General features: G+C 41.7%; 1 protein-coding gene across 16 annotated transcripts in view; it reads right to left on the reverse strand.

The window, feature by feature from the left end:
* Window positions 1-18464, reverse strand: part of IQSEC1 (IQ motif and Sec7 domain ArfGEF 1) — a 346189-nt gene that overhangs the window by 148284 nt on the left and 179441 nt on the right. For 10 of the 16 annotated variants that reach the window (XM_013187648.3, XM_013187634.3, XM_013187632.3 and 7 more), the window contains one exon: window positions 11671-11715. The exons of 5 other annotated variants lie outside the window; for them this stretch is intronic. In XM_013187648.3, coding sequence (XP_013043102.1) covers window positions 11671-11715 — 45 coding nt within the window. Of the gene's footprint in view, window positions 1-4081; window positions 4703-11670; window positions 11716-18464 lie in introns of those variants that run through there. One more of the 16 variants, XM_013187643.3, reaches the window with a different exon arrangement.

Consider the following 18464-nt stretch of genomic DNA (forward strand, 5'->3'; position numbering starts at 1 on the left):
CAAAATATAGACCTGTTCTTGCTTGGAGATAGACTTAAGCACATGATTCAATCCATCCTTAATCACAACGCTGGAATTGCCAGTCCCAACTGGAGGCTGGCAGAAACAATGTCAGCTAATCCCCGCCTCACAAAACCTGTCATCGCTCACTTATCTCGTTCCGTTGGGGTGGCCGGAATAAGAGGCCTGCTAGAAATGCCCGATTGTTCTCTAAGGGACTCATGCCTCTTTTGGCGAGACCAAATTTATAAAAGCAAAACAAAAAATGAGAAGTAGAAAAGTGAGAAGTTTTCATTTAAAAACTGCTCTGTTTGTCAAGCAACCAGTTTCCAGTAAAGTAACCTTTACAAATTTAGCACCTTTTCTTTCTAAACACTCTTGTCTTAGCAAAAAGAAAAAATTCTGGGAGGAAAAGTCCCCCTCCCAAAGTACAGATTATAATCTTCTTCACCACCAGTAACAAATTTTCTCACTTTATGCTTTATCTTTAATGCAATGCTAATGGTAACAATTTCTCGCTTGGGCTATCACACACCAGCTGGCAGAAGCACAGCACGATGCACCCACTGGCTAAAGAAAATCTTCACTTTCGCATGTTAAACCTGAAGTCACATGGTCTTATAATAATCCACTGAGCAAGCATGAGACATTCATCCTCAAAATCCCACAGAAACCCTACAGTGATTTGCTTATCTTACACTTTAATCTATTATACAAATTCATTTCTACACTTTTAGTATTTGTATTCAAAGGACACTGAAAACCAGCACTTAACTGTGGGGTTATAGCACGGACCAAAATGCACCCAGCGCTAAAGGCAACAAGGAGCTGAAATTTGATTTCCACAGATGAATGATCAATCACTTTTTGGACCAGGTTTCTACCCCAACACCCACAGTTTTCTCCATATAATCTGCCCCAACTTAGATAAAAGCAGACTGTTAGTTCATGTATGTTACTGGAGGCATCATTACCTGGCAGTAACTTTGTTTTATGAACATGCACGTGATGGACAAAGGCCTGGCCACTGAGGTTGCAGCCGAATTTACGAAATAGACTAAAAGCACAGTTGGTTTATTTTGTCCTATTTCTCCGTTTCCCTTGCTGTGCTGAGAAAATATACATCACTGAATCAGTTCTCACAAAGGACTGGAAACTGTACAGCAGCCCTAGGCTGGGTGTCAGCCCTTAGCCGGGTTTCTCTTTGGGAATGTCACATGCACAGCTTGGTAGAGAGTTCTGCAACTGAACTTCTGCTTTGTAAACCTGACTATGTTCAAAAACTGGCACCTCAGAATGCAAAAATTGTCCTGTTTTCAATCCTTCCCATCATCCAGAACCACTGTTTTGTTGTGATACCCTGCCCGGCACTACAATACAAGCAGGGACGGTGACCTGCCCTGTGCCCCTCTCCTGTTCCCAGCCCCACAGCTTGGGGCAGCAGGGATGGAGCTCCACCACTGCCAGCCTCAGCCCCTCGGCAGTCTCGTTCCCAAGGGTTTGAGGAAGAAACATGTGCCAGAAAGCAGCACGGGGAGCCAGCCCCATCCTGCCACACCACTCAGCGCAGTGCAGGACCAAACGGGCCCTGCGTGGACCTCCCTTCGACTCCATGAATGTCAACAGAGATGTAAAGGTCTGTGCAAGCAGCTCCCAGCACAAGACAAAAATTATAACTTAAAATCACAGAAATTATAGCATAAGTCACAGTTGTCCAGGTCAGGCCACAGACATGACCCCATAAGACTTCCCTGAGTAACAATGTCTGAAAAACACAACTTGACTTCTGAATACAGCAGCAAGCCATGGAACTTCTGAGCTGACCAGAAACATTTACCATAGTTTTCAGCATCAACTCCAACTGAAACCAAAAGTCACACCAGGCTCAGGCAGCCCACAGGTGGGAATAGAAGAGCAGTCACATTTCTTGTCATGTACGGCTCGCTAAGGGTGAGTGTGTGAGGGCGCTGGCCTGAGCAGGCCTGAGCCACCCCACAGCATCAGGACCACACAGCCCCAACAGCAGCTCCTCCGCAGCCTCCTGGGCCTACCCGAAGAAGTCCCGCGCTGTCACAGTGCCACGTGCACATGGGGATGGCTCAGGAGGTTGGCACTATTTCCTCACGACCTGCAGCTGCACCTCTTCGCCCAGAGCCACAGCTGGCTGCCAGCAATAGCAGCAGCACGAGGGAGTTGCGTACCGGGACGTCGGAACTTGGCTCCTGCCTCCATTCGCTGGTACGACCAGGGTATAACTGAGGGCAGACAATAACCCTACCGCAAATACTCAAGTTTCATAATGACTCGTATGATGGAAATGTTACTCAAGTCCAATTTTGGTTATCTTACTTAATACATAAAAATAAAAGCACATACAGACGCACACAACATTTCTCCCCACAGCACCTTGGCTCTTTTCCAAGAGTATTTTAAACAACCTGCAAATACTAATAAAAAGTAACTAAAAGTAAGTCTCAAGAAAGATACTTTTTCTTTTATGTATTATCTTCCTTGCATTTAGCTTTGCTATTCATTCTGGACCATTTGCTTTTCACGTTCATTTGCCACTCTGCTCCAATCAAATTATTTTGCTTAAAATGTGAGAAAATTGCAACTTCCCTTCAATTTTCCTTTTCTCAGAATGCTGAGAGTAAAGTACTTCTACCTGATATTTAAGTGCTTAGCCTCCTTTTACTTCTGTTCATACAAACACTCCAGGAGGAGGGCTCAAACGCATCTAGGTTTCAATGACAAACAAATTAACTGTCTGGAAGGAAGTATATGGAAAGTCCTTAGGTATTGCCGAGGTTTCCGTTAGGAGATGCAGAACAACTCCAGGGTAATTCATTTGCAACAAAGCTGGGAGGCTGCCAGGAATCCAGGACATAAACCTTTAGTTCAGTTGTATTTGCTCACATCAAAACAGTCTGGCTGTATTTCTGTTATTTTATATGGATTCTCAGCAAGGAAGGTACTGCAATGGGCTAGGAATAGGCTGTAACTTTTTTGACTTCGAAAGGAAACCTGTGAAAAGCTGCAAGAGAATAAAGCTATCTTTTGAAACTTCACTAGCCAATGGCCACAGATGAGGGTCCTATATTACTCAATGCCAGAAAGTGCGGGGCACCCCTTAAACCCTGAAAAAGATTGGAACAGTTCCTTTGCCAGCCTTCAGTCACTGCACGAAAAATTCAACTGCAATTAGCATTTAGTACAAAGCACTTTCTGTAGGCTGACAATAGATAGTCAGACCAGAAAGTGTACATAACAAGAACAGAATCCTGTTTTAAATTGCATGGTTTTTGTTAACAATGAAATGATCTCCACTTTTCCCCAGAAAATTCAGATACATATAAGTCCCATTGGTTGGTAGCATAAATTAAGAGCAAGAAAACAGAAGTTTAGAATAAGAAGCGTTACGATAAGTTCAGGGACACGTTAAATGGAATTGCTTATTTTGCTGTTCCATTAAATAGGCAAGCTCAATGCATCTGACACCCAGTCCTATTCTTTATGATCACTATTCACCATCAATCATTTAAGCCGTATGTCAGACCTGCCTAAGCGAAGTGCCCATTGCTCTGAATGACTGCGATGTGCGCTGTGCGCCACGAGGGAAACCAAAGATAAACTATTATACTACTAAATACCTCTGAGAAAAAAAAAATAAATAAAGGATCTATGCATTACATAAATTTCCATGACATTTCAATTAATCTCTTACTGCTATTTACAGTCTGTAAACTACACAGCACAGGCGTCTGTGCCTAAGGATAAAATACCAGAGAATAAAGTACTAATTGAGTCTTAGCTGGGATGATTTGACTTAAAGCAAACGTTAAAACCAAACAGCATCACCACCTTTCACATCTGTACGCAGAGACAAAAGTGGCTGATAATTGATGCAATAAAAAAGCAGCTTTACAATCTTTGTCACAAGTTCTCATTAATTCTCTACCACTCCCTTTTCCCATGCATATTTGCCTTTCAGCAATAGAGTAGAACAGCAAGTAAAAGCACTGGTGGCATCGTGTGCAGCCACCCAGTTCTGAAAAGAATTTCAGAGTTAATGTTCTCTTACCTTTTATAGAAACCGTGAAGAGGCTGGAGACACAAAAACTGCCAGTAATCCAAGCAGAAGGCCTTTAGCTTCAGCATTTTCATATACTTCTACTGCAGCAACTGTAGTCTGCAGCTAGATTTTAACAACACAAGACTTCTTTTTGTTATGATTTGAGTGACTCAAATCCAATCCAACACTCCTCTCCTTATTGCTGCAGCATAAGTGTTTCTAATTGCTACCAATGCATGCAGCTAGTCGTGCACATGGCACGGCACCTGCACAGTTGCAGTATCCTACTTTAATACAAAGAGGCAGTCGCACAAAGGCTACAAATTCACATAGGCTTTTGATCCTGATGGCAGTTTGTCTTTCCCAAAGTCTCCAATGCTACTGGGATAGCTATTATTACACAGAAATCCCACTTCTCCTTTTGGCTATTTTAGGCCATTCTAATAGCCCTCTGGGCAAACAACGTGTGTATATTCCGGTTAAGGTTTCTGAAGGACCTTTGGAAAGCATCCTGAGAGCTTGCAGAACTTGGGAAAACACAAGCAATTATCTCAATCAGATCTAGCAACAACTGCCTATAACCCCAGTAGTGCTATGATCCCATCACACAGGAACGGCAGTCCTTCCCCGCACCCCCCCCCTCTTTTTTTTGTTGTTGTTGTTGTTAAATAAAGCAGCACACAACTCTGTTAATCAGCTCCTCCTGTGCAAATCACACCAGCTCCATTGTCTGCCAGCACCTATGGAAACCGTGGGCTCCTTATGACAGGGGAAAAAAAAAAAAAGACAGACAAAACCCAACCACCCAACCGCCGGAGCAGCAGCAGCGCAGACCCTCCCCGCTCGCCAACCAAATTACGCTCATCTCATCTCATCTCATTTCATCTCATCTCCTTCCCGACACGCTCCGCCAGCGGGGGCCGGGCGCCGCCGAGCCAGCAGCGGAGGGAGCTGTGCGCGGGGGGGGCGGCGAGGCGGGCGCAGGGGGTGCCCGCAGCCCGGGGGGCCCTGGCACCCCGCACCCCCCGCAGCCATGCGGAACGGCAGCCGGGGGGCCTGGCTGCGGGGCGGGCCCTAAGCCCCCGCACCCCGCCGGGAACGCCGAGCCCTCAGCGGCTCCGAGGGACGCGGCAAGATGAGCAGCATCTTCTGGGGGAAGCCTGGGCTCGGCGTGCTGAAAACAGGCCGCCTTTACTCAGGAAACGCAGGAGTCTACATTTAGTTTCTATCTTTCATAAAAGACAGCGATCCAACTCACCCACTTTTTTTTTTTTTTTTTAATTTCAATTTTTTCTTCTTTCTCCTCTTATACCGAAGTGCAATTTACTTTTCAGGAGTTCCCCCGGTCTCCCAGGATACTCAAAGCAAGAGTTAACCCGAGGTGGTGCCACAGAACTGCCCTTTAGCAGGAAACGTTACTGGCACTGGAGAAAACATTTTGATTATTTTTAAAAACAAAACAAACCACAAGTGCCCTACTGGAGACTGGCTGGTTCTTACGTCCACTTTGCTGACCAATTTACTTTTCCAGAAATTACAGTTTGGGTATTTCTCATTCTCGTTTTTGAAAATCACCAATAGGAAATATTCAGGATATAGCCTGCAGAAGTATCAAAAGAATACAGGAGATTTAAAAATCCACAGAAATAACAAGAACAAGGCCAGAATCCAAAGAAATATTTAAAAGCAAAGATTCTAGCATTTGAACCATTTTCTTGTTTTAACATTTTAACACTGCTTAAAAATATAAAGCAACCCAAACTCCTAGTGCTTAACTTGAGACTGTCCTCCGTGTAGGCATATCTGACTCCCCAAGTGCCTGGATAATAAGCTATATTTAGGGATCCTTTTGGTTTCTGGTTTTACTCATTGTCACTGTTCAGTTACAGAAACGCCTCGCAGCATTTTAGAAAACAGATTTGTGCAAGTTTACTTGAAATGAAGTTATGAATATGTTTGAGTAAGAATTAGCAGTTTCTTTAGAGGAGTAAAGCAATAGGTATATTATGGCTAGACAACAACATGCAAAAATTTTCACGTTGCACCGCCTGGTATTTCCCTCAGAACATATTGTACACTATAGGATGAGAGGTGGAAATGAACAGACCATGAACAAAACTGTTTGCATGAAAAAGCAAAAGCATGATGTGCATTTGATTTGGGCCTTTTAAAAAAAAAAAATTTTAAAGATTCTCTTCAAAATAATCAATTGCCTCTGTCTGGTGCCTGCATTTACTCCCTGGGATTTCTTTCAGACCAGCAACAGCACCGGTACTCATGAAGCGATTCCCAAGAAAACACAATTGCTTACTTGTCAGAATCAAGTCCCCTAACAATATGAGACAGTATGAAATTTCAAGTCTATTTTTCTTCCTGATCTCACATTCTCTGGGGCTTCATCAACTTGGCAGTTCTCCAGGAAGTGATAACCATCATGTCAAATGTTACATTTTCCTATCAAAATCTTCCATCCCTGCTTTTCATCCCTAATATCAGCCCCTGTTTTAGAGGGATAGTCTTATCTACAGAGGAACTGAATGAAGCCCTTTGGGATTCAGTGCCTGTTGGTGAGTCCCAGCCTTCCCCAGTCTCCCTGGTGCTGTCCCCTGACTTTGATGAGATGGCAACGCACTGTATGTACCCTTTGGAGCAGATCAAGGGGATAACAGGAAAATGTTTTTCCCTTTATTTCCAAGAACAAGGGGATGGCCAGAGAAGTTTACCTTTGAGTTTTCCTTAGTGGAGAATTCTTCTGCCTGAATTTCTTGAGATTCCTTCAAAACAAAAACAAAACAAGAAAGCCAGCCAAAAGCAGCAAGGAGGGACTTGCTCCATAACCAAAAACAGCTATTCTCAGGACCAAGAAAGGAGAAGGGGAAAAAACATACAGAGACAATTAAGCACCTGTGACACCATCCAAAGATTTGGCCCTGAAATGAGACTTTTCTGACAACTTATCCTTTGACTATTCACATTGCCAGGCAATTTCTTTCTCTCCATCATACTCTTTGTAGAAAAAAAATTGCTATTTGTCACCTTAATTGCTTGCTTCTACCTACTGGACTTTTAGTGAGCAAAAGCTATATACTCATGAATTTTCTGACAGCAACCAGTGCTGATTATACTGCACCGCATGCAGGCAAAATGCTAATTAGGACTTTTGCAAATGAAAAGCACCATGTTTTCAACATGTTCTTCATTTTTACTTGTCTTCTATAGGAAAACAACAAAGAGAATTAAGCTTCATCTCACGCTCACACTGGTGTAAAACTAGCTCTTTCAGAAAGGCATTTACTGCTACCCTTGAGTTCGAATTCCCAGGCCTAGTAGGGCAGTAATTTCTGGACGTACTGCAGCTTCAGCGCTGGTACCAGAAGTGAGTGGCACGCTGAAAACATCTGTAGTCATTTGGAGTTTTGCTAAGGAGAGGCAGCTCTGGCATCAACATTCTGAAGGCTCTGACAACTCTTTCAAAACCAGACATTAAAAAAAAAAAAAAACAGAGGCAAGACAAAAACATACAGGTGCAACTCCCCTTTGTACGGATGGCTGCCTTGACAAGCCACGAGGCTGAAATAAAGCTGTCCACTGATGACGAAGAGTATTACATAAAATAAACTTAGCATAAAGTCAGTGCCTGCTACAGTTACTTGTATATGAATTGCACCTCAAAAAAAAAAAAAAAAGAAATCAGGAAAATCAACTTGTCTAGCTATATAACCTTTAACTCTTCATTAAATACGTAAATTCAACTGCTATGAGTCTTTACTTACTTACGTACACCCTTACCATGATATGACAAGAAAGCTCTGAGAATATTTAACTTGCTCAGAAGAATATTGTTTGTCTGCTTACATGGAGTACAGAACTGCTACGCCTGCAGTAAGAGGACTGTTTTCCATGAGCCCTTCATGAAGTCAGGATGAAGTACTTCAGTAGCCATGCACAAGAACTTCCCGCTAATGATTCATAAGTTGCGGAGCTCGAGTGTGTCACAAGATGATGATCCTGGAGCTCCCATACCAATTCCATGATGCACACTGTGCACACCCACTGAAAAGTGAGACTTGTACGATGTATACAAACCACAAGATTCTGTGCAACTGAACAGGTCCTGAATAGTTCCTGATACGCTTAAAGGCCTCACAGCTCACAGTACAGCTCCTGTACGCTGCATCCCTGTTTTGACAATGGAAATCCAATAGTTTCCACGTGCAACTTTGTCGGGAAATTTCCTAGGTTGCTACAACAAAAATATGGAAGTTTTTAATGTTAAAGGCTTTGGCAAACCAGATCTCTCTTTCTGGCCCTTTTATGCGTTTCTGGGTACCTCATCAGCAAGCATCCCTTCCCAACTGGGGAAAACGGAAGGTGGAACATGAGCAGAGCTCTTGGGCTCTGCTGCACCACTGAGACACCTGCACATGATTGTGACGTGCTTTGTAGAGGTGTGGAGAGAATAGGGGAAATAAACTCCCCCTGCCCTTTACTCAGAAAGAGACTCTGCTGCTTGGAGATGCTCTGATATAGTTACTTTGCTTTGAACAGCTCTCAGGTTTATTCAACTCCCCCACTTGATATTATCCTTCATTCTTTGTTGTTAAGCCTTAAAAAATTTCATGAAATAGGGTAATAAGTTATTTGCTGTTCTCTTAATACTGAATATCTATTTCTGAATGTCTGTTCTGTAAACAGATCACCACTAGCTGATGAATTTGTTACAAATGACAAATAGGCCACAAGTATCTGAAAAGCTTAAATATTTAAATGCCTGGAACATCTGAAGCAGGTCTGGTAATACAGCTTTCCAGGAGACTCGCACTGATTCAGAAAACAAAATTTTCTCAGCTACCAGTTGAAAGCTGATAGAGGCCAACACAAAATATTCACAAAAAATACCATCCACGGTATGAAAAGAGACTGTGCAAAGCGTAATACACACACACATATATATAGCATGTCAGTTTGTACAGATTTTTCTCTTCCTAATGGACATAAGCACATTTTTCACATTAGCCTTTATTCTTTATGGCACTGACTCCTAATCTCACAACTGCATAACTTTCAAATTGACCTACAGAATGCAAGTGCAGTCTAAACAAATCCAGGGGAAACAAACGATCTGTCTGGCGGGGAATCTATGCACAACTGAAATTTAACAAAATAAGAGGTCCGGATTACAATGTTCCAGAGAAGCTGAGAACTAGAAGAGTGGTTATTACAGGGCAAACTTAACTGGCTGATGGGGACAGGCAGTTGGTGAGCATAACGCAAGAAAAGCAGCCTGCCTAGAAAATACTAATTGCTTGATAGGACACTGGATGGATGCATGTTAATCATTTCCATTTTATGGGTCACTCAAAGACAAATCCGCTCAACAGTGTTATGAGAAGACATTCAGTGACAAGAAGTCTTCCGTCTTTCATTTTGCTAAAAAATAATAGCCTTGAACATTGTCTGATTACAGGTCCAAAACAGGCTCATTTGACCTACTGAATTCAATTAGATTTTACATGCTGTTTTTTCAACAAATATTTAACCCTAGGAAAAGTCACAGTTTCACCTAATATCATCTGGAAGATTTTCTAATGTCTCCTCTATGATTGTTTTATTTGAGAGTTTTTAAACATCATAAAATTGTTTCATTCATAGTTAAAGAGCTGCGTTTCTACCCCCTCATTTGGTAACTCCAAAATATTATTTCTTCCCAGATCTCTAAATTTAAGAGGACCCTTTACATTTACATGCACATACATTTACTGCCAAATAAGTTTTTATAAAGACAATTCTATAAAAAAACCCACACATGTATTCTGAAGATTATGTTTGCATTAGCATAAGAAATATGTGAACACAGAAGTTTCGTAAAAGTGCATTGGATAAAGAGCAAAGTCGCAACATCTCTAACTTACAGCTTTATTTTTTTTAGTGTGTGTAAAAGAAGCCTAGAATATCATCTAGCATAGAACTATTGTTTGAAGTATAAAGAAGCGCAATCAAGGATTCCATACCAGCCTGCCCCTCTCTGCTGCAGGCTTCAGAAAAGAGCATTGATCACCAAACGCATACTAATGAGAGCCCGTGCCACAGAAATTAACACATATGCTGTGTGTTTGAAACTTAATGGTTCATGAGGCCATGGGACAACAGCAGGAGCCATATTGGTGGATATTAAATATCATAGTCTCATTTTATGGAAAATAACTAAAACCAAGAAAATATTCATGTTTTTATAGCACACAGCAACTTAAAATGATTCAACCACTACATTTTCCAGTAAATGCCTGTTCAGTCAAGCTAAAGCTATTCCTTTTCCCACCAAATGTGAATATTCAGCCACTTCTTACATCTATCCAATCCTTCCTCATCTTTCTCACCGACATCCTCCCATGGAAAAAAAATCACTAGAAGGAAAAGCATTGTAATAAAATCTGCTGTTCTCACAAAGTTTGTCTAGCCTGGAATCAAGACGGCAGCAATACCTGGTTCTGGGAATCTTAGCCCAGAGAACAGTAAACCACAAATCAGCTACACAATGTTCTTAGTACAAGAAGATTTCAGAAGAGCAGAGGGAAGAGGGAAGCTGACATTGTTTCCTCCATTGTCCTACCACACAAAGAAACAGCACCAGTCGAACTGGGAGATGGAACAAAACCTCAGTCATGCTGAATGCTGTCCAGTGGAACTATGTTGAGCTGAAAACAAAGATGATATTATTCCATAGTGGGTTTTTTTTTGTGTGCGTGTGTTTTAGAAAATGATAGTATTGCACTTTCAGAAGATCATACACTGGAAAATAATGGAAAATTAACAACAGAGAGAAAGCCTGTAATTTAAATAAGGGTAAACAAAGCAGTTCACACTAATGTTTTCTCCAAGCAAAGTAAAACTACACAGTGTGGAAAGATTCACATCCTCAATACCAAACACCTCAGAAAGGAGGACTTTCACCAAATAACTGCCAGTTTGAGAGAAAAGGATTCTGCCTCAACTTAATCAAAGGAAGTATGTGACTTTGACGCACTCTTTAATTTGCAGCTATGACAATAAAACAAGCAAGGTCCCCACTTGATGTGCAATGTTAACAGTACTAAGCATTTTTTTCTAAACTGAGTGATCAAAGTAAAATCTCAGCCACTGCGATGACTTGTATGACAGCAGTCTCTGAAGTCTGTACATGTGATTTTATGATAATGCTAAGCAATGAAAAAAGAGTAATATTTAGACTCAATCAGTACTGCTCACTCAAAGCAGTATAAAACTACCAGGGAAGGTCATCTCTTTTCAGCACAAGTTTACAAAAATCTGAGAGAGATGGCTTGCCCACGTGCATGCACAAACCCTCCAACTCCTTCATGCTCTTCTGAGAAGAAATACAGTGTTTAAAGCTAGAACTGAATTTCAAGTTGGAAATCCTGGAAGAAAGAGAGCTATCCCCTCTTAAAAACAGGAAAAAAAACAAAACACCACAAACACTTACTCAATGCCTTTACTAGTTATACATCGTAAAATAAAATTATGTGATGTATAGTTGATGCAGACTGGAGGTTGTTTTTATTATTTCAAACCTAAAATTAACATCTATATTACTACAGTACCTGAGCGGATCAGTAGAGATGCTGCTTCCTGTTTCCAATGAGTTCCTGATAACAGTAAAAGAATAAAATTACAAAGTATTAAAACTATTAAAAACACCATGTCCATAAATGTCAAATGCTTAACAGCTTTATATTGGCTTCCTTTTTATTGGTTTTAAAGTACATAGCATGACATTAAACATATATAAATATATATAAATATGGATGCAAAAAACCCAACCACATACAAAAAAAAATAAGAGCAGCTATTTCCTATATATTATGAAAAGGGAATTACAGAAACATCTTTGCTCAACTAAGCAAAATGTGATCAAACGTGAACGACAATACTTTGGCATATGAATGACTTACCAAGTTCTACTGTGTGCACCACTATATTAAATATTTCCAGAACCCACCTTCTATTTTCAGTCCTGCACTGTGTGCACTAGCAATAAAATGTCAGCTCAATCCACCTGTACCAGTGCAGAACCTTGGAATATACCAACATATGCAAGTACTACAGCCTTCCTCAGGAAGTGTCAAAAACCTGTGAAGACTTCAGGCAGTGCTAACATCCTTGGAGCTGTGAGCTTGTTCCCCAGCACGCACACCTGCATTACATTTGCTGGGATTTGTCCCTGAACATATGCCTACCTTTAGCAAACCATGAAGTTGATCCTTAATTCAGGTGTGTATGAAATTTCAAGATCCAAAAAGCACCCTCAGCAGAAGGCCTTCTAGCAAAGAGTAACCACCGTACATAACCACATCGTGATCACGGAGGAATAGCACAGTGCAGCTTACAAGGGCATGCTCATGGCCACCTTGATTTCCTCCTCGGTACAGCTGCTAAGCAAAAACAACACAGCTGCATACAGCAGGAGGAGGAGGGCAAAACCCTCCTGTGAGAGCCATGTTAAGTTCTGTTCTTATATTTTGCCCTCTTGGAGGCTTTTCTCACACTGGGCATCAGATTTCCTAAATGTATTTACTAACAGAACAGCCATCCTTCAAATTCTTTGGCTTCTCGTTCTCTACCCAAAAAGGCAACTCCAGAGTCTTCCAGAGGAATTATTGCAGCAGAGTTTAGTTAAGACACTGGGAGTACAGAGGTGACTACAACTACACTACAGTTTAAATAGCACAATTTAACACGAAGTGCGGTATTACTAACGAAAATTGCTCTCATTGTGCATGACTACAGCTTTATTATAAACACATATATGATAGAGTTACATTTTCAGGGTGAAATGAAAACTGTTTTTCCACAGCCTGTAATAAAATATTAGCCAAAGCCTCATAATGAATACAGCATCATCATGTTAGGAATAAATTTAAAAGGTTGTTTGTACTTATCCATTTACATCCCTTACACAAACTGCCATAAATTAACTTCTGCTCATATAGTCATCAATGTGCATGGTTATGGACGCTCATAAAATTAGCATTAGAATCGCACAAAGTATATTTACATTGAGTATTTGTAAATCAATTGCAAACCCTTTATTTTAATGCCAAGATTACTAGTATGACTGCAAAAATAGGGAGGGCTGTGTGAGGGGAGGAGGCCACAAGCACAGCATCTGCACGAATTAGCTGTACGAGGATTGAAACAAGCCATATTGTCCAAATAACCCTTAACTAAAGCACACGCGTAGCTTTCAAATACATTTTGAGGAACTTTTTCTACCCTGTAATTTGTTTGCTCTGAGTTCAAGATTTGTGAATAGTGATGAATTTTGAGGGGGTGGTTTACATATGTTGGCTTTGTGTCTCATTGTTAGCTTAACAATTGAAAAGGGTGAACTTAATTTACTTATAATTAAGTTTATTGCTTAATACAGTCTTCTGTGGAAGTGCCAACCTGCTCACCAAGCATGACATTTTTTCCTTGCCTTTAACACATTTAAAAATCTTCCCTTATCAGTTTTGGCCCTTGTCACTATAAATAAATATCTAAGAAAGACTGTCTGGGTGCAGACAATACCCTGTGCATAACGAGGAGATGGTAATGAGACACAAGGCACCGCTGATTAGCCTCTGCCCCAGCACAGCCTTGATTGTGCCGGGTGACATTGAGCACGCTGTGACCTCGGGGACTCCTTACACAATCACAAGCAGCAGGATTACAGCTTCATTAAGGACACCTTGTTTTCTTTGCAAAGAAAGACCCCTAAGGTAGGGATCCCCAATGACTGAAAGCTTGGCAATGCAGATGTTTCTAAACACACAGGAAGAAAGCACAGTTTCCACAGCCACAACACCCATCTTGGGGCTGCCCTGAAACATGACTGAAAGGTCCCACTTTTGCCAAGATAATTTTTCAGAGCTTTCCCTGCCGCTGCTAATAGCGGTTCGCTGTGCTGTTAGTAACAGTGTTTACACACTTGGTAACTGCAGCTAAAAAGCCCCGACCACAAGAAGGCACAGATCTAATCAGTTTGGCAGCTGGCAACATGGAGCCACAACAGCTCCCAGTAAGCCCAGTGCCCAGAGAGCCCCGCGGTGGTGGAAGGGCTGCAAAAGCTCCTGCGTAGGTGGTGGGCAGCCTGCGGGCACGTGGAGCCTCCGAGTCACTGCTCTGCCACCAGGGAGCTGGGGAGGCTCCTGCAGGGGCATGGACGCAGAAGACAGCCTGTGATGGTAACGTCCCCACGTTAGGGAATTCCCATCCTCATGCAACCCCTTTCTTCAGTCAAATACAGACTGAAAGCAGCCCTCTGCAGAAAGGCTTATTACTGGTCATCGCATGTGCGGACGAGATCCGCGAACAGCACCAAGCACGGGGCTACGCAAGCTGGAGGGAAGACCCTGGGAGAGAACCACAAAGAAGTCCCTACTGCCGAGCACGAAGGAGACCAAGGACCGTGCCAAGGCTGGTTGGGTGCCCGGAAGCAGCTGTAGCCAAACCTTTTAACCTGGTCACCCACACTGACACACTCAACTTGCCTTGGTGGGAAGTCCCAGGAGCAGACTGACAAAGACTGAAGCAAAGTTTAATGACCAAGAAAACACCCAGTAGAGACAGGAGAAATTAGGTTTAAAATCTATTAAGACCTCTGGATTTCAGGGTACAGAAAGTTAGTTAATTCTCATCAAATTTACAGAATAATCTTAGTGTAGTTACATAACCACTCCCCCTTCTTTCTTTTCTTCTAAAAAAAATCTGTTTAAGTCTTTTGTTTTCTTCCAAACATTGTGCCAAGATAGAAAGTTAATTTAAAACAAAAATAACCCCAAACCTGAACATAGCAGCACTATGCTACAGCAAACAATATAATATCTACATGAAGCAATTTCAGGATTGCCTGCCTCAGGAAAGCCCATAAAAAAAAATAATCTATTTTAGGTTACTTCAAAACAAGGTGGGTTGGTTTTTGGTCTTTTTTTTTTTCTTCTTCTTCAAATTAATTGGATATGAACAAAACATTGCACAGCTGTAAAGAAAAATACATGAAGGTCTAAAAATTCTATTTGTTTGTTCCGTAATGGGATTAATTCAAAATTCAGGACATTTGTACTGCAGAAAAAAAATCCAGATGCTAAAGATAAAGCTGTTAAAATACACTAGACTTGACATATATATATGCACAATTTCCACTTTGTTCATATGCAAGAAATGAAACAAAAATAACTACTATTAACTGTAAAACTATGCCCAAGGAACTGGCTGAAAATTGTGCTGAAAGACCGCCACCAAACAGAAGAGAATGTGCTGCAGAACAGCTCTGCATCAGCAGGGAAGTGCTCCAAGCAACCCTGCAGGCTGCTCTGCATCTTCAGTTTGTTTCCACGGAGTTTGCAAGGACCTTCTAGGTAGGGAGCTGAGGAAATCTGCAACAATGTCACAGGTGAGTCGGTTGAATGACATGTCTTCTTCATGCAAGTTCTTGACATTTTCGAGAAAAGGCAGAGGAATCCTTGCATGAACTGTAACTAAACCTAGAACAGAAGGCTGTAATTTGGCTGGATTATTTGGAGCTAACATGGTCAGCATGAAATTTGAAGATGGGTGTAATTCTTGGTAGTAACAGTATCTTTAAAGGACAAAAGTTCCATGAAATACAGATATGTACAACTTTTCAATTATAACCTTGCTTAGAGCTTGTATCTATGTCAGTCACCTAGCAATATAAATAAATAAATAAATAAATAAATCACAAAATACCTCACTTCTGCAGAATATTATGCAGAACAAAAAATATTCCCAAAGAATCATTAGCCTAAAACTTAGACAAGTGTTTCCTTATGTAGTAGGCTTTAGGTTTCCAAAGACAAAAAGATTAAATAAATTCTAGCTGTGAATTCTGCCCTGGAGCAACAAACCAGGCCGCAGGCTGTAACATCTGTTATGAGCACTGTATATACGAGTTGCTTATGAAAGTCATGTAGTGAGCAAACAAATCCTAGCAACTGGGTATTTAGATCATATTGCAAAATGCTTTAGCAGGTTTAAGTGAGGCACAAGAATAGTTTCTTGGTACCTTGAGCAGTAAGTTCTGTGTTTTGTTTTTTCTCATTGTCTTCCTTTTAATGATAAAAAAGACTGTTGATTTTTCATAGGTATGAAATGACTCTGAGTGAAGGCTACCTCTGAAACTTCATCGGATGGATTTCCTGATGCCATATGGACATAGAGAAGTTGGAAAATGAATACCTTGAAGAATCAATAATCTAAAACCTAGCTTTCTTCAGCTCTGATAATAAACAAGGAGCGCTATTGATTGGGGAGACAGCATTAGAAAGACAGGCCTTAATTTAAGCTATTCTGTGTCTCAGTGTGGAACAGTGACAATGGAAATCATTACGGTATTTCTAAGAAAGATGTCAATGTGCCTGCAGCAGGTGCCAATGTGACAGAAGCACTTAGTAAATGTGCTCTTGCTGAGACCGGCTAAGCAGAATATAGTCACTGCAACAGTCCTGCCCTGTGTCTGTGCTACACGTCTTCTGCAGAGCATTTGTTAAATGATCTTGACTGAGTGCAAAGTTATATGGAGGTTCTTACCACGCTGAGCGGATAATTTTGTGACAGTCCCCATGCTGCGGCAGCTCGATATGGCTGCATCCACTTCCTGAGGTTCTGTGGGCAGTTTCCAGCCCTACAGGCTCAATTCTGCTGAGTAACGCTACGTTCAGGCAGGAGCAGTCCTTCTCCATCACTGCAGATGGTTGCAACTGCTTCGTTCTCAGTTAACCAGAGGATTAATGAGACCACAGTACCACCTATCTTCATACTGGCAAAGACTACAAATAACTACATATCTTGATCAGGCACTGTGCAAAAAAAAATTTCCAGTGTGAGAGAAGTCAAGATGTTCTGGCATGAAAACGCACAATGGTGGCAGATTAAATAGTTGTAGTTGAAAAACCCACAGCTTGGTCCCAAATAAAGATTGCTTAAACATGTCATCTTTTGGCCGAGGAGTGAAATTCATCTGGAGCATCCCAGTACAAAGATATGCTGTCTGCAAACGTCAGCTCAGATGGTGTGTATGGGGGAAAAAGACAGTTCTGAGCTCTACCAAACCTTTGGTGCTAGAAGCAGCATGGTATTGCATCCTTCTAACACTGAGGAAAGGAACACAGAATATTAACATATTAAACATTTAAGACACTGCTATATATTGCTCAATGATTAATTGCTGCTTGTCACAGTTTCTCTGTACAAACTGGCAGGCTGCAGCAGAAGGGGAAACCTGATTGCAGCCTGATGATGTGATACTTCACATGCTGTTACAAAGGAGGACCAAACCATTTGTATTCCAAAACACAGCTTCATTAAATAGGGATAGTTACCCTGCTTGAGGACAGTCCGAAACCTAGCACTGCTGAACACTTGGTGTCCCAGTCTCACTGCTCCCTTTGGCACGGAAGGCCAACGTGGCTGACCGTAACAGGCAGAAGGAAGACAGCAAAAGGATCACGGCACAACGCCCTCCTGCAGAAGCAAAACCGGAAACCACAGTCCAGCCACTGCGTTAGTCACCAACCAGCCTACTGACAAAATCATCCCTTCATACCCTGGGTTTTTATTTTCTATCAGTTCAGTCCAGGTAAGTTGTTTTCCACCTTAGCCCCACAGGTATCTGTAGGAACACATGTAGCAGGGAGGGTAATACAAGGCACAGGGTTGGGGACTTTTGTATGGAAAATTACCATGAGATAATTAAGCACCTCACACACAGTAGCCAACTTGATAATTGTATGCCAGTTTCAATGCGATCATGTTGTGCTCACTTTTCCTCATTAAAACTGACAGCATCTCACGAACACTGTATAAAAGTCACTTTGGTGAGCACTGACAGGACTCCCAGATACCTAGCTTGCCACCAACATGCTTTAGCTGCAATGTGAGCCACAGTCACCTTATTAAATGTGTGAAGTACCACGCGCTGCACCAGGTCATGCATCTCTCTGCAATGCTGCAGTTCAACACCGTACACTCAGCTCTTTCACCTTCAGCCTCCTCCCGAGTAGCTCAGTGACCTACAACCCTGCAAAGTTACTTAACACAGAGCTTAACCAAAAAAAGTAATGAAATAACATTTACAGTAGTTTAACCTTCCCACCTCTTGCTTCTGCTCAGCACACCATCTCAGCTTCCCTTTCATTAGCAGAGCCTGCCTTTGCCCAGAGATCTGCCAAACCATCAGGGAGAAAGCATTCCCTCAAACGTGCCCTGAGCTAAAGGGAGCAGTGGCTTGCAGTTCAGCATTCGCTTTTGTTACGCAGCCAAACAAACGGCCCTGAAGGAACAAGCTGCAGGAAGCTCTGCTTTGAATATCATGGATCAGAAACTAATGAGGATA

The sequence above is a fragment of the Anser cygnoides genome, chromosome 10 (genome assembly GCF_040182565.1).
Source record: "Anser cygnoides isolate HZ-2024a breed goose chromosome 10, Taihu_goose_T2T_genome, whole genome shotgun sequence".
NCBI classification, from domain to species: domain Eukaryota; kingdom Metazoa; phylum Chordata; class Aves; order Anseriformes; family Anatidae; genus Anser; species Anser cygnoides.